At 31.5% G+C, this 16,849-nt stretch overlaps 1 protein-coding gene across 1 annotated transcript; it reads right to left on the bottom strand.

Annotated features, from left to right (window-relative positions):
• LOC109363321 (putative tRNA (cytidine(32)/guanosine(34)-2'-O)-methyltransferase) lies at nt 4,387–13,418 on the bottom strand. The gene is made up of 12 exons (XM_019609552.1): nt 13,305–13,418; nt 13,186–13,273; nt 12,998–13,091; nt 11,643–11,692; nt 10,021–10,070; nt 8,450–8,558; nt 7,754–7,814; nt 7,619–7,671; nt 7,157–7,249; nt 6,343–6,406; nt 5,825–5,932; nt 4,387–4,846 (listed from the first exon to the last, which is right to left on the bottom strand). The coding sequence occupies exons 2-12, from the start codon at nt 13,210–13,212 to the stop codon at nt 4,635–4,637; spliced, it is 921 nt and encodes a 306-aa protein (XP_019465097.1). The 5' UTR covers nt 13,213–13,273; nt 13,305–13,418; the 3' UTR covers nt 4,387–4,634.

Here is a 16,849-nt window from a genome sequence, read left to right on the forward strand (position 1 = left end):
CTAGAGGAATCTCTAAAACGAAATCCTGACTATAATTATTGTTGCATCAATCACATTTTTTCACAATTGTGACACAAAACCCACAATATAACCACACTCGCAATGTAAGAGAGTACCTTCATCCAGTGATTTAAATTGTGGATCACATCACGTGATGTAATCACAATATTATGGTTGTAGTGACAATCACAACCTCATCATATTGCAGTTGCGGTGTAACACTAAATCGTGACGATGTGGTCGCATCGTACCACATCAAATTCAAAAATATATTTTTAATTACAAAAAAATCCGCACACCAATTGCTGCTTCGCATTGCAACGGCTACAGTGACGTAATCACAATAACCACAACTATGAACAATCACAATAACCACAACTATGACACAATCGGAGTACACTAACCTGACTAAAAAGTAATTGAAAACACTAAATGCATCCTATAAGTCCAAATTTACATTTGTCATCATTTCACTCTCATGAATTGATTCAATTCCACTAAAACCCTCATTCCAGATCTATGGTGTTAGCTATTGTTGGGTTTTGGTGTTCAAAAACTGTTTTACAGTCCAAAAAATGGCCTGTAAAAGAAACATCATTGTTGGTGAGAAATACAACAACAAAAGTAGATGTAGACCCTGCAATACAACCTCAAAAGCAACGTTAATTGGAAGAGTATGCATTGGTTCCTTCTTCTCTCTCTCTATATATACATATATATATATATATATATATATATATATTATGAGCTTTTATTAACCTTAACAGTTTCATTCTTGTCTCCCTCTTAGGTCTTCATGGCTCCACCACTTTTGTCTTTTGACCAAAACCCTTCCTTTTTTTTTCCTCCGTGATCTGTGACAAAATTCTCACTCTATCTTTTTCCACCGATCATATCCTTTACTTCATACTTTGTCTCACTAACAATACTCACAATAAGCTTAATAATTTGTAGGGTCTCATACAATATATCAAAAAACTGTTGATTCTACCATAGGCCCATGCATGTGTCATGTGTGCATGTCTCATGAACGTATATCATAAGCAGAAGCTTGCTTCTTCTCACACTGAAGTTGATCTTTAAGTTTGTAACATCTCTATCCATCTAAAAATCTCGGTTTTAAATTGCGGTTGTAGTTATATTGCATTTATCACGATTGAGAAAAATATTGGGAAAATTGGGAAAATGTCACTGCAATTGTAGCTACCATACCATTGTAGATCAAAACAACAATATCGCGGTCACAATTGGGGTGTTACTTAAAACAACATAAACAACCTAATCGATGTATTTAAATTTTGTTGACACAACATCTCTTTCTTTAGACTTCTACTTTGACTCAATATTTTAAATTGTAGTTATGTTGTGTTTATTATAATTGTGGATAATGTGATCACTATGTTGTTCAGGAAACTCCCAGAACCTCAATATTATTGCTGCAACTTGATTCCATGGTGCAATTTAAAACATTGCTTTGACCAAGTATGTTTCTTTAAATCCATTTTATCTGAATAAGGATCCTCTCCATTAATAAAGAGACAAATATTTGATTATAAATATATTTTTAGTAGCAAAAGTGTTATTATATTAAATAAAAATGATATAAATATTTTACCATATTATTGATTTTTGTGTTTTTTGTAGTATTTGTCTCTCTCTTACTTCATTTATCTATATATACACTCCTTTTCCAACTTATTCTTACCATCATAATGTCCCTTTTGTTCAACAATTAAGGGAACTAACATACTTGACTTTTCTGAAGAAGTCTCACCTTGTTGTTCAAATGTTAAAGCAAAGCAAAAGAGTGTGTTTTAGTCATAATTTCAATGAGAAACCAACCATGTTTCTCAATCATAATGGTGTTGATGGAAGCAATGGTGATAGAGCATTAAGAAACAAGAAAAGGGTCATTGGATCTTGGACTTTCAGGTTACCCAAAGACCCTAGTTTGTTACCTATGAGATTCCTACAGAAGATAGGAACAAAGGTGGTAAGTGCTATAAGAGATTTTTCTTCTAAGAGAAGATCCTCTAGGAAGGTTTCTTCATCAACTTTTGTTAGGTCAAGTTCATTGTCACACCCTACTGAATCACATCATGCTAAATATGTTGAAGATTGCATTGAGTTCTTACATTCTTCTTCATCTAGGGAAAGACCTAGTTCAGCTTCTGAAAATTCTTGTTAGGAAAGTTTTTATGTGTGCTACTTTCAAGAGATGTATATATACTTGAGTGAGAGAAAAAGAGTATGATTTGTTGGTTTCAATTGACATAGAAGTTAATCTTTCATGCACTATGCCACTTCGGTTATGGATTTCTGAACAAGATCCTCTTCAATATTGGATAGGGGAGTTCTTGTTTTTCCTTTTATTTTCAGTGACAAAAGTGTTATTTTATTGTATATAAAAATATAAAAGTATCATACCATGTTTTTTCTATTGTTTTTCTAGATTTTGTCTCTCTAATGTTGGATATTATCTTAATTAAGTTGGATGTCTCATATGAAATTTAAGCTTTCTTTCATTGCAATATATTGTATATACAACCTTATGTTAGAATTGTTGTAATTTTGTTTTGTATAATCGATCAACAATATGGTTAATCGTTTATCTAGTTAGTTGCTTCAGTTAGTTAATTTGAGTCTTATATACAATAATCGATTATTAACGGAGTTAATCGATTATATTGTTAATAGCTTTTCTGTTTTGTATTTTCTTCATCTTTTGTATAAAATGTCATTCTTATACCTTTGTAACTCATTCAATTCAATAATGAGATATGTAGTTCTATTGAGTGAAATTTTTCTTTCTCATCCTTTTTGTTTCATTAAGAAATTAGTTCATGTCTCCTAACATTTTAACACCTTCCGACATGGTTATCGGTTTTCATTTATTTTATTGGCTATTATTATTCAGATTCTATTAATTTCTTATACCTCAATATTTCTGATCTTATATTCCTTCCCTACTTAAGTGTAGTTTTGATATTTTCTCTCTTATTCACTTATTTCATATTATTTATTGTTCTTTTTAACTATTTTTCCCTCGATTAATATGAGTTGTTATGGATACTTTTTCAAAATGACACCTTTAATAATTACCTTAATACATATTTATTATCTTAAATTGATTATAATCTGACTCACTTATGCAGTACTTAATGGATTAACGTGATTGCATATGCTTGCTTATATTTGTAATCAATGAAAATCATCAAAAGAAAAAAGTCATTGTGAAATGTCCAACTTGCCCATTTTCTATTTTCCTACTTGAAAATGGAATTGTCCATTTAGGTAAATTACATTTTTCTTCTTGCACAAACTATAAAGGAGCACCCGAAATTTAACTACGAGTAAAAAAATATATCCACTGATAATATATGAGTTTTATATTACTCATTATTTATATCTAAATTCTTCACTATTGCTACACCATACATAAAATTTGAGTGAAACTCATTTCAAGTAATAGAGAGGGAAATATTATAAAATATTAAAGAAAATGTAATATACATTAACATTTGTATCTTTTTTATTTATAATGAGATTACACTTTCACCCTTAAAATTTAAAGAGAAAAAACACTTCCCTGAGTTTCACTGATAAAATTATTGAGTGCTTATTATTGGCTATATAACCATTTATAACTGAAATAATCATGAGTTTCATGATGAAAATAAAATTAATGAAATATGTATCCTAGAGTTAGCTTAATTCATTCAGATATGGCGCATAAACTTTGTGTTGGCTCAAATACCAAAAACTACCCTCTCCCCTTTCTAAAATCAATGAAAGATGTTATTTGTTGTCATAAATATAAATATTATTACATGTGTTATTTTATAGTACTTTTCTCTCCGATACCAGAACCGAGTTGGATTCATTTCCTAGTAGGGATCTTTGCAATGCAATGATTCTGAAGCATTACAAAAAAGAAAACAAAATACTGGACCCAGCAATTGTTTACTTCTTCCTAGTAGTAATAAACTGATAACTTTTTTATCTTGTACTTTTGTCTTGTTTTGGTTGAAAGAGCTTCACTAAAGCAACAATCTTTTATCATCCACTTGAACAGCTAAAAATAGTTTCGGAGGGGTAAGCTCTTAAGTAAGGTCTGAAGAAAATAAATATATTCAATCTTATTCTCATAAGTGAAGAGACTATTTATAAGATTTTTTTTGTACTATCAAGGATATCCAAACTAATCCATTTCGAGATTCGTGGTTATCCCTCCTAACAAATATCGCTCCAAGAAATTAAACCTTCAACCTTGGGGATCTAATGGAGCCTTACACCACTAAACCAATACCTTATTGGTACCATTTATAGGATTTGAACTCGCTAACAATACCGTTGCATCAAAGCTGACCCTAGAGATAGTATAAATTTGTATTGAAAATGGTATAATTTTTTATCATCTTTATGGAGAGAGTAATAACTTCAAACATTGTGACAAAAAAGGACTTAGCACTCAGGCAATGATGGTACAAACAGAACATAAAGCATTAAAGTTCACACATCCAGTAATAATTGTGAATCCACTAATCTTATCCATGTTAGAAAAAGCAAAGATCCTAAATGGGATTATCAATGCATAACATGATCTAAGAATCCAATGAGAGATTTTGAACTTCTCAGATTCCTTGACTAGATGCTTTTTTCAACTCCAGAGCTCTTTTGTAAGGAGGAGCAATAGGAGGCTGAACAGGATCTAAGCTCTGATATGTTCCTCCAGCAACTTTAGGCAGTGGATATGAACGATCAGAATCATACCCACTAAGGTCACCACAAGCTAGAAATGGGATATATACCTTATTAGGGCCTTCCAACCAACCACTACAGCAATCTGCAAAACCCACATGCATTAACATAGCAACATGATAAAACTTGAGATTAAAGCTATGAAAATTGTTAAGCTTATATCTTAAAAACTAATTGGCAATGTGAGGACTTACTTTCGAACATCCCCTCCATAAAAGTCTATCGGACTAGGCTATTCGTTACCTCTGATGTTAGTGCAAAAGGGGATTTTTTGGCAAATGAAGAGAAGTTGGACTTTGATACCATGGGTTACCTTTTGACACATTACTAAGAGAAGTTGGACTCTAATACCACATTAAGGTTCTAGCTCAAAATCAATTGCCAATAAGAGGAGTAGCCCAACAAGTAGTAGTTAAACCGGTTAGGCTACTCAACTTGTTGCCAATTGATTTTGAGATGGAACATTAAATAGTTTCAGAGTCAAAGTCCACATTCTCTCCAATTGTCATGAAAACAAAAGATATCATTTCATATTGGGTCAAAAGTAACCTATAGTATGGTCCAATAACTTCTGTGGAGAGAGGGTATTATGAAGTAAGTCCTACATTGCTTGTCTCATTGTCTAGACAGTGGTATAAACATTTGTCGTTTTTCTCCTTCCATTGTCAACTGTTTTAAGATGGAACCTTAGCAAACATAAAAATTCATGATACAATGCAATTAAGCAAAAACAAGTATTTCAGGGTATTGATGATTAAGATTTAAGGCTTTAATCATATTAAATTACAGAAGAAATTAAATTGAACTCACTTAAAGTTTGCCTCAATTATACCCAACAACTTCTTTAAAAGTTACACTCCCTCCTCTTAGGAGAGGTCAGTATAATTTATAATCTTTTAGGGAGGTTAATATAATTTTCTGAAATAAGGTGCCCCAAGAGTAATTAAGTCAAACCTCGACATAAATCTTTAATTTTTCTTAAATTATACTCAGGAATAAATTTAAGAAGCTGAATTTGTTTTTATGATTGCTCTTCTGATTTGCTACAAGGACACGAAAATACCTGTGTCTTCTACCCCAGAGGGGCTTCCAACCTTCTCAAGAAGGCGATGAAGATCTTTTGGATTGAACCCTTCCGGAGGGGAATAGTTTTCACAAACTGCAAATGCCTCTGCATGGGTAAAAAAGCGCTAAGAAATATCACAAATAATATTAAACATATTCCCAATTCCTATAATGTAAAAGGTTTGATTCCTACGAGCGACACTTGTTGGAAGGCATAGTCATGCACCCCAAAAGAGATTAGTTCCTTACCCATAGGGTGAAGGGATACCCTTGGTTATACCAACAAAAAAAGCAGCTCCTTGGCATATATACAGGGAGATCAATGCTCACTTAAACACCAATATTTGTTAGGTGTATGAAGACACAAGGACAGCAGCAAAATAGAAGAAGATATTCAAAGTTCATACAACATTTGTTAACTAACAGATAGGCTTTGATCAAACATAAAAAAGTGCACAAAAGGTACGCATATCAAAAGTTAAAATAGCATGATAACAAGGAAACTAGGATTCTTACCTATGCTGGAATTGCGGCTACTTTTCGGTTTTGCGAAAGTCACTACAGGGAAAAATAATTTTAGCTGCAAACAAAAATATGAGACAGCATAAGTAATGATGATTCTATGGTTAAAGTTGAAATTTTAATTTATGAAAATTGCTGCTAAAACCAAAATTGATATGATGGAAGATCCAAGAAACTTTTAATGACAATGATATACTACCACTTCTCCCATTAATATGATTATGATCATTATGCGAAAAACAGAACTGCACAGCAATTTCACAAGTACAACTATAATTCCAGATACCATCATGAGTAGAGATCCAAAGTTCTAACCAGACAAAAGGCATGGCATCAGTGACTGAATCAATTTAAAAATGCTATTTACTTTTAACAAGTGCACTTTTATTTCTCATGATAGTAAGTCAATGGTTTTCCTTTTCTTGCTAAGAACAACTACATCATTTATTTTTTGGGTGAAACATAAGAATTTGTTAGCATCTGGTTGACTCACTGTTTTACACTAGAATTCTGCACACTAGAGAATTTTGCATTTCCTTTTATGCCTAAGAAATCTTCGAAAATACGATTATCTATGTTTCAAAGGAACATATCTTGTGGTATTTGGATTACTTCTATTGTCTTAAAAGGTCCGCAGCTTTCGCCCAGTTTTAAACACGAATATCTAGTATCATTGTTCTACAGATGTTAGAAAAGCTACCCAAAAAGAGGATGACTAGAAGATAAGCAAAACAACATTTGCTATTGTCAAACTATGCTAAAGTCTCCACTTAATAAACAAAATATGATATGGAGAAACTTCAAACACCTGACAGTATAGAAGGCTTGTGTCTTTTCCTCTAAATATCTTTGCAATAAACTTCCCTCCTTCCTTAAGTACATTGGTAACAATTGTTAGCCCCTGCATAGAATATCATAGTCATCAAAATTTTGCAACATTAAATATAGCCGAACATAATCACAAAACATTTAGCAAATTAAGAAATAACCCATTTAATGTGGATTGCATATTGTGGACTAGGATGTGCTTATTATGAATGTCCCTAGATTATTGAAAATGAAGGGCAAAACATCAAAACGTTGGTGCTTGGCAAGAGAGTAATAAGGAATAGGTAATAAAAGAGTGGTCAATGGTTTCTATATCATTCAAAAAAATCATCAAATTTCAAATACGGTGAAAATGTAGTATCAAGATAAACCTAAAATAAAAAAGAATGAATAAAAGAAAAAGTACAACAAAAAAGTTTTGCGAACAAAGTTTGGTACTTACAGCAAGTATGAGTTGAGACTGAACAAATTCATCCATGTCATGAAGCCCGGTAACTGCAAAACAACATACAATGAAATTAGTTTCCTAAACTGCAAATAAAAATAACTCTGAAATTGAATTGTGCATTTTCTTTACCATCAGGAGCACCATCACACACAACTAGATCAGCCTTGCAACCATCAAAATGTCTAATGACCTGAACAAAATGTCAACATATGTGTGAATTGAGTTGATTTTGTTACGGTATAAAGTCCCTGTATGACCATACTATTTCATTTCAGTATCTCAAACATGAAACATGTACAATTCACAAAAAGCAATTGGCTAAATATAGTGAATCAAGTGAAGTATAATAAAAGAAAACAGAAAAACAACAACAACAATGCATATATATTACACTTATATTAGAATTAGAGGGCTACATGGATCAAACGAAGTCATTGTCTTCTATCATTAACCATGTCTTCAGAAAGGTCACTTAAATCTATCTAAATCCTTTTTAATGATTTCACCTATAATTTTACTACAATCAAACTAAAATCATAATGTATACACAAGTTTCAAAAGCAAACCAAATCTATTTTGCAAATTTAACTTTCCAGTGCTTTGCCTTCTTCTGCATTCTTTGTACGAAAAATAAAATAATAAAAAGGAAAAAGAAATGACACAAGAAAAACATGAGCTCTTGATGAAATATTAGGAACAAAATTTAGATAAGCAAGAGAGTTGTTATCATTTCGAATTCTTCTGAAATGTGAAACATACTCAACCCATTATGTAAACAATATAACGATATATGCAAAAGGAATTAAAAAATATAGCTTTATATACCACTTCAGCAGTTCGAGCATTAGTTATATCACCCTGAACCTGAATAACACCTTCAATCGGAGCCATTGGCTGCAAATCAATAGCTACAATAAGAGGAATAATTCCATCCCTGCATATCATGAAGCAGCAAGAAAGTTATGATTTTGATAGAGACAGACTGATAATTATATTTACCTCATGTTTCAAAAACATAAAACACACCACCTTGAATAGTCAATAACACTGATTTGGTTATCTTTTCCACCTTATAGACATAAATGTTACCAAGATGTATTAACAAAGCCTTCTAAATTTGTTGAAACATATTAGTGGGACGGGGTGTGTTCTATAATTAAACAACAGAACATGAGCAACCAGAGACGTTAGAATATTAGGATTATTAATTATTATGCTAGGAGTCTTATCATGTGAGGAATTTTAGTGCTAGCTGTACATTTATACTTCCTATAGTATCAGTGTCAATAGGTGAATATCAGTATCAATAGGTGAATATTAGTATCAATATGTGTATTAGATTAATGTTTACCACAGACTGCATATCATCACATTATACAGAATCATTTAGAGTTGAGTCTTATGTCTTTCTTCACTCTTCCCATCTTTTCTCATTCATTCGAACAGCATTAAACAGGACATGTCCACTGCATAGAACACTATACTAGCTGTTTTGACGGGGTTGTCATATCATATATGCATAAAGATAGGACAACCTTTTTTTATTTTGATTCTGTGTTCTTTGATGTGATTTGTTTTTTTCTATTTTGGAATTGAAACAATCCTCGTAATTGTCTCACAGATATGGTCTGCCTCTTTAACCCAACAAATTTTCTTTTACTTTTACAAAAACAATCATTGAAAAACATAATTATTAAAAAGCATACGGTTTTATACATGGTTAGTGACGTTGATCTTGAAAAAAATTGAAAATTACCTCCTAAAAGTGTGCTGTACCCAGTATATTAAAAACAAATAATAATAAAATAAAAACTTTCAAACAGAAACACACAATGAATTACAAAACAAAACAAAATTAAACATAAGATACATATAAAGCACTTTAGTATTGCTTATACTCCATGTTACAAACTTGCAATCTCCCGTTTTCCACCAAGAGCAAAGCCAACCCAATCATATAAATGCTCATTATCGTTAGAGTAAAACATGTTTAGATAACTTCAGCCAACCAAAAAGAAAACTTAGAAGTAAATATAGCTTAATTTCAATCCCAACTACTAAGTCCTGGCATACAAAATTGCAGCATGGGTTGTGTATATTATGAAATTGTTATCCTCCATTTATTACACAGACACAGATAATGACACAATTTTACTTACAAACTACTAAATACCAGTAATGAAAAATTAAAAAGTATATTAAAACCTAAAACCTGTTCTAAAATACTAATATTCTTTATAACAAATACGCCAACTAAAGTACACACAAAAATTGCATAAAATTATAAGGTAAAAAATATTTAAAAATTAAAACCCCGAGTATACATTACAAGACGTGAGACCTCAACATCAACGAATCCTTAACGAACAGAGAACTTCCAAGGAAAGTGAACTTACTTTTCATCAGGTGCAAGCTTGGCTGGGAGATACAACTTACGGCTCAAAACCTGCATATTACAAATGAGTATTTTAAAGTTACTAAGATGGCTGCCAATTGCAATCTGTAAATGCATGCTCCTGCTCTTCCTTGCCTATTTTTTCTGTGAGTGCATGATTGCATGTAATAACTTAGAATTAGATCTTTTGTATAACTATTCTAGCATTCTTATCTCCATTTGCATTTTGCAAGATGACCTCGATTCTATTCTCGATGTTCAATTCTCTTAGTATATTAACAAATAATTTTTGCTGGGTTGCAAATCATGTTCCCAGGTCTGCAATGTTCATGCCAATAAATAAGAAGCGCCTAATTGTAGTCTGCATTCACCATTTATATGCTTTTGTTAGGCATCACGTTCTGTTTTTCTTATAAATAAAACCTGAGTCAAAAAATAAAAAGAGAGACTAATATTGTATACTACCAAAGCTAATCATGTATTTTTCATATCATTCATGGGAACGATAAGATCAAATTTTTGTTGATATTTGCCACAAAAAATCATGTAATTGTGTCTTTGTACATTGATCAATACCTCTGGGTTTAAACTCAAATCTCTCCTTCAAGTGAATCATATGTTATGGTGGTTATGAAAATAATAAAGCGGGATGGAAAAACTAAACTCAAGACATAAAAATCATAATTTAAAAGGGTGACGATACTGAGCATGCTTTAAAAAAAAGATTATTTCTTAATTCTTATGTTTTCATTTCTTTCTCCATCAGGGTAATTTAATGAATTTGTTATTTGGTTATTGTGGTCCAGTATCAATCATGCCATGTACAAACTTTACTTTAGTGGGATTTTCTTTAAACTGTTTCAGCTATTTTGGATTATTATTTATGTAAATTAGTGACTGCTCACTGGCTATTTAACTCAAATCTTAAATTGAGGCCTACAAACACCATAGTTTAGACAAGTGTTATCCAACCAGTACAATCAATATCAAAGAAAAAATGAAGAAATTACTTTAGCAGAAAGCGTTAGTTGTTAAGCATGTAATAACTAAGAACCGAGTGTGGTCATAGGTTTTCTATTCTTCTTTCCATCTTATTTTGTTTTGCCTAATGATCGAAAGCTGGTCAGATATATTTGTCAAATCCTAGATCAATGTTCAAATTGTAGATATAATTCACAAAACCAAAACCATCTTCCATCATATTTGTCCTAAGTTTCACCAAATCCTAGATATGTGTTGATTGACTTAGAATAGCACATTTAATAAATTGATCGGTACTAAAGTACAAAGATCCCCCACCTAGTGGGACTAAGGCTTGGTTGTAGTTGTTGTTGTAAAGTACAAAGATCCTTTCTTGCCTACCCTTTCAAGAAGGCTTAAACAGTAAGGTCATAGGTGCCACAGCTTCTTGTACGTACATGGCTATGGTAGGTTGTCTAGTGACAGTGTTTTCTAACAACCAAAGACATAAATTTGTATTTGATACAGTTGGGAGGTTATTTTGTGAAGCACCCGTCATAAGGGACGCTTTTCAAAACTTTTGTGGTTGTATACAACATGAAATACTTTAAATGCAAGCTTTTCATTAAAAGAATGGGTCAGTGATAATTTCATCACTAGTACCTGACTCCAGCTACCTGGGGCAGCACATAAGTCTACAACACGTTTCACTCCTGCAAAATACAATAAAGAGTAGTCAAATGTAGAATCCTCAGGCAAGAATTTGAATTTGTCCACTTTATGGATAAATATGTTTCTATTCATGTGTGCAAGCATTTTGTAATTTATGAAGTCACGCATAGAAAGGCTTGATAAAAACCTTACATTATTAATTACAATATGTTAATAAATTCAAAAGCTTTCGATTTCAAAAGTGGAATGCAAAAGGATGGTACACTGTTTACCAATGCATGATCCCATCGCATAATCAACGTAAAAAAACAACTAACTCATTATAATGTGTTCAACAATAATCAAGCCTTTATTCTACTAGGTAGGATCGGCTATATGGATCAAACGACGTCATCATAAATTATGTTAATTGACAAAGCATTGAGTTCTAAATCTTTTTTTATCATTTCCCTTATGGTTTTTCTTGGTCTCCCTCTTCCTCTAGGAATTGGACTAGCTTCCATTTTATCTACTCTCCTTACAGGGACTTCTACCAGTCTCCTCCACACATGTCCAAACCACCTAAAGTACGATTCTACCATCTTTTCTACAATAGGAGCTACTCCAATTTCTCTCTGATGTATTCCTTTATAATCCTATCTTGTCTAGTGTGTCTACTCATTCAGCACAACATTGTCATCTCTGCTATGTGAAGTTTGTGCTCTTGAGCTAACTGTATCCTATATCTGCTATAACTAACTACATATTCTGTTATAAAAAACATGAGTATACAACTATACCTTACCTGAGGTAATTGTTCTAGTATTCATAGTGGAGTCTAACAACTCGAAACACAAACTAAATAAACTTCATTATTAGCATAGCTAATAACTAGATATGACACCTCAATTGACACACCTCTCACATCTTCAAACGATAAGCTCACTCCCCCTCAAAACACGGGATACCTCCATATTCACCCACACTCATATCAATTTATGCCGTCTATATTGGGTACGATAGAGAGTGAGTTTGGTGTAACATGGCAAGGTTGTTGCTTAGCGATCATGAGGTCATGGGTTCAAATCCTGAAAACGGTCTCTCCTCTTGTGGGGATAAGCTTGTGTACATCTAACATTCTCAGACCCCACTACGTAGGAGCCTCGTGCATTATGCATCTCTTATGTTGGATACAATGTTCTAAAGTGCGGTCGCGTTTACAGCAATTGCAGAAAATTGCACGAAAATGTGGCCGGTATCATCGCGGAGACTTCCAAAACCGCAATATTGCGGCTGCAGAGTGCAATTTAAAACATTGATTGGGTGGCTTAAGAAAAGATATTACAAGTTGAATACACAGTACACACCTTCAAAAATGTTGAATTCCTCATCTATCTGAAGCAATTTAAAGGCACTACGAGCACGCCAACCTTCTTCTTTTGCTTTCCGGTAATATATATCCTGAAAAACAAGTCAGATATAAGTAAATATCACATTAATCAAAATTCATCACAAAAATTAAAATAAAATAAAAAAGATCAATCTTTCTACATACCCTTTTATCCCTTGATGCTTTTCCCATGCTTTACCACTTACTTAGACAACTACAAACTCTGAAAAACAAAATCACTGAGACTAATAATAATGTGTTGTTCTTTTAATTAGCCGTTTCTACAAACACCTTGTGTGCATAAAAAAGATGACAACACAGAGCACTACAATGTTGTGTTGCCAATCTAGGGTTTCAGGGTTTTAGCCTAACTAATTTGCATACCAAAGAAATTTAGCAGAACAAAAACGTTGTTAATGTTATGGAAAAAATAAAATATATTTTGACGTAACTATAAATAAACCGGGTCAATTTATCCTAGGTTCCTATGAATTTATTTTGATGGTATATTTCTCAATTCAAAAACATTTGTTAGAAGTACATTGTATTTGTATTTAGAGTAAATTACATTCACATTCTCTAGATTTTAATGAAATTATACAAATTATTCCTTCATTTTTTGTACCTACAAAATATACTGATTATCTCTGCATGATAAATAAGTACGATTTTTTAAATAAAAAAGATGATAAACGTAATTAAGTTAAACAAAATATGATATATTGTGCATACAAGTCCAAATAGTATACTAGTCAATACATTTTTATTATTTTTGGTTTAATATAAGATGGATAAATAATTCTAAGGACACATTTAAGTCAATCTTATACTATACTCTAATGATCAAAAAATAATGAAAATGTATTGATACGAATGTCATTTATTCTTGTTCCCATAATATAACATATTTTGTTTAACTTAATTACATTTATTACATTTTTTTATTTAAAAAGTCACATTTTTTTTCTCAGAGAGAGGTAGTCAATGTAAGATATGTATAAAAACTAAGGGTTTTTTGTAAGTGTAAATAATCGATGAGAAGTTTATGTAATTTTACTAGAACTCAAGAAATTTCAGTGTAATTTACTCTTGTTTTTTATAATCTCCTTATCCTTAAACAACTAATTATTTTGTAGTGGGTAATCCTTGAGTGTCACCCTAAGGAATTGAATAAAAAAAATTTGTTGATGTTGTGGACTGAAATAAATTTATGTTAGTAGTGTCCATATCCACAAACAAGATAATATCTTTTGTCTCAAAAATTATGTTACTAAGTGTGGAATTATATTTTTTATATAGGTTGTGTAACTAATTATATATCATTAAGATGAGATCCCTCCGACTAATTAAAAAAACATATTTCTTATCTTAATCATTCATTCTATGAAAATCTAATTATTCAGATTTAGTGATCATTCAAATCATGTGAACCATTAGATTTTCTAAATGACTTAAATGTGAAGTATGTTTTTTTAACTTACTCCTAAAGCAAGTGGATCTCATCCCTATCATTAAAGAAATTTTTTAAAATATATAAAGTTGGTGATATTTATGGCTCTTGTTCATTAATTGGATTGTAGTGGCTTATGCAAGTATTTTTAAGGATGGAGCCACTTAAGTTATTGTTATAGAAATTAGGTATAATAAATATGATTACAAGCACTAATATAATTCAATAAAATGCTTACAACTCTTAAGGGTTATAAGTGTATTTCATGGAGTTGAATTTTGGGGAAGAAAGGGAAAGAGAATGTTTGAGAGTCATCTCATAAGTGTATTTCATGGCTCTTAAACCTTCACATGTTCTTCCTTCCCCTCCAAAATCTAACTCTCAAACTAATCCTAAAGAAATTCTACAAGTTACAATATATTATGGAGGTATAAATAAGACTTCAGAAGGATGATGAAAAGGTATTTGTTGGTGGGACTACAAAGCCAAGGAAAGCAACTATTACAAGATGTGCATGTTTAGATTTTAGTCAATTGTAAAGTAGTTTTCTTCTTGTGATCTACAACTAGTCATTAGATATTTAATAAACCTTTTGAAAGTTAAGTTTAGAAGGAAAAGAAAAATAAAAATTCAAGAATCATGAAATATACTTATGAAATGACTATAAAATCTATCGTTTTGATTTTCCATCCTCCAAAACTCAACTTATAAATGAACCTTAATTAAAAGATAGATTCAAAGGGAAGAATGAATGAAGAAAAGACAATACAAGCTTATTGAAATGTTCAAGCATTAATTAAAATAACAAGCATCCAAAAAGACAAACAATACAATACTCCTTCAAAATTATTTGTATTATTTCCACAAATCAACAAATACATGGGTGGCATAATAATAAGTAATAAGGATAATGCATAACATATGCCATTACATCAAAGTATTATCGTGAACATCAACGGACGCGTTGGTTCAAGTGGTACATGCTTAATTTCCCTTGAGTAAGGTCTCGAGTTGGATTGCCTCCAGTGCGAGGATACATGTGAGAAACCAAAAAAGTACTATGTTGTACTAACCACGTATTTATACATATGATTCCTACACTTCTTTGACCAAGACTAAGAATGGCAAATTTAAAAGATTAATCTTGAACTATGCTAATATTAAGATGAGATATCATTCATTTTTATAAGAGCTTGAACTTAGTTTGTTATGTGAGTAGAATTTGAATAATTGAAAATGTTTATCTCATCAAAATCCCATAACATATAATAAACACTTAATTTTTTCAAGATTGGGATTGATCATAGTCATAACAAAAAATGCCTATAATGCAAACTAGTGATTTGATTTATTTTAAATTTACACGAACAATAACTAACTTCATAGCATAAACTTCAACAATAAATGTACATTATTTGTGTGTCAAATATGGCATTGAAACACATAAACTTCCTAACAAAATCTATAAGAAAATATAATTCAGAAATGTTGTGAATCCATTTTTCTATTACTAAAAATGAAGATGCATTCGAAGCTTGTACCACCCTTTCTTACAAGACCCCACAAAAGTCAACCCTTTCCTAATAAAAAATCCAATGCTTTTAGATCTCATCATCTTTTTATCTTTTGGACTTGAATTGTTCATAAGATATTTGAATAATGTTGAATCTATGTATCAAAATATGCAACCTTTTCAAGGTCCTTATACTAAATTCTCTTAAGTCATTTTGGAACAATAACAAGATTCTTAAAATGACACCAACCTCTTTGTCTTTAACACATGTCTTGTGGGGTTGTCATTACTATATCTATTGTAACAATTTGATATCTATGGTAATAGAATGTAACTTGTACAATTGTTGGTGTGTTTCATGTTTCTAGGTTGAGTAAATTTAGTATTGGTTAGTTGTTTACTCTATTTTTGGTTTTCGGAAATACAGAACCAATTTTCCGTACGATGCAAAATGTGCACTTGTAGAAGCGGCAAGTGGATAAATAAAATAGAGAATAGTAGAAGAATGGTACCAAAAAATTTAACATGGAAAAACGTGACAATAAGTTTTAAAACATTCTTCAAATTTTATATGCCTTTTTCTCATCTTATAACATTTTTATCCTTTTTCTTGATTTTATTTTTGGGTACTTCTTATTTGGTTCTACATGTATATATAATGTTCATGGAAGAAAATTCTTTTCAAGCTGGGTATGATTACTATTAAGGAAAAAGCTCTTCTTCCAAGTATTTGACCTAATTGTAAATTCAAAACTATACTTAAATGATCGACTATACGCTAAACTGATAATTAGGAGTATAAAATTTTACTATGGTGTCACAAATAAGTATAAGGAAAGAAGTTGTCGTATCTATAAAGACTTGCT

Source organism: Lupinus angustifolius, chromosome LG01 (assembly GCF_001865875.1).
Source record: "Lupinus angustifolius cultivar Tanjil chromosome LG01, LupAngTanjil_v1.0, whole genome shotgun sequence".
NCBI lineage: Eukaryota > Viridiplantae > Streptophyta > Magnoliopsida > Fabales > Fabaceae > Lupinus > Lupinus angustifolius.

What these genes read in the sequence shown, in the direction of transcription:
- LOC109363321 (XM_019609552.1), bottom strand. Translation starts at nt 13,212, where the DNA reads ATGGGAAAAGCATCAAGGGATAAAAGG. An exon ending in AAGCATCAAGGGATAAAAGG is followed by an intron (nt 13,092 to 13,185) that starts GTATGTAGAAAG and finishes CTTGTTTTTCAG; the next exon opens with GATATATATTACCGGAAAGC. An exon ending in CCCCAGGTAGCTGGAGTCAG is followed by an intron (nt 10,071 to 11,642) that starts GTACTAGTGATG and finishes TGTAATATGCAG; the next exon opens with GTTTTGAGCCGTAAGTTGTA.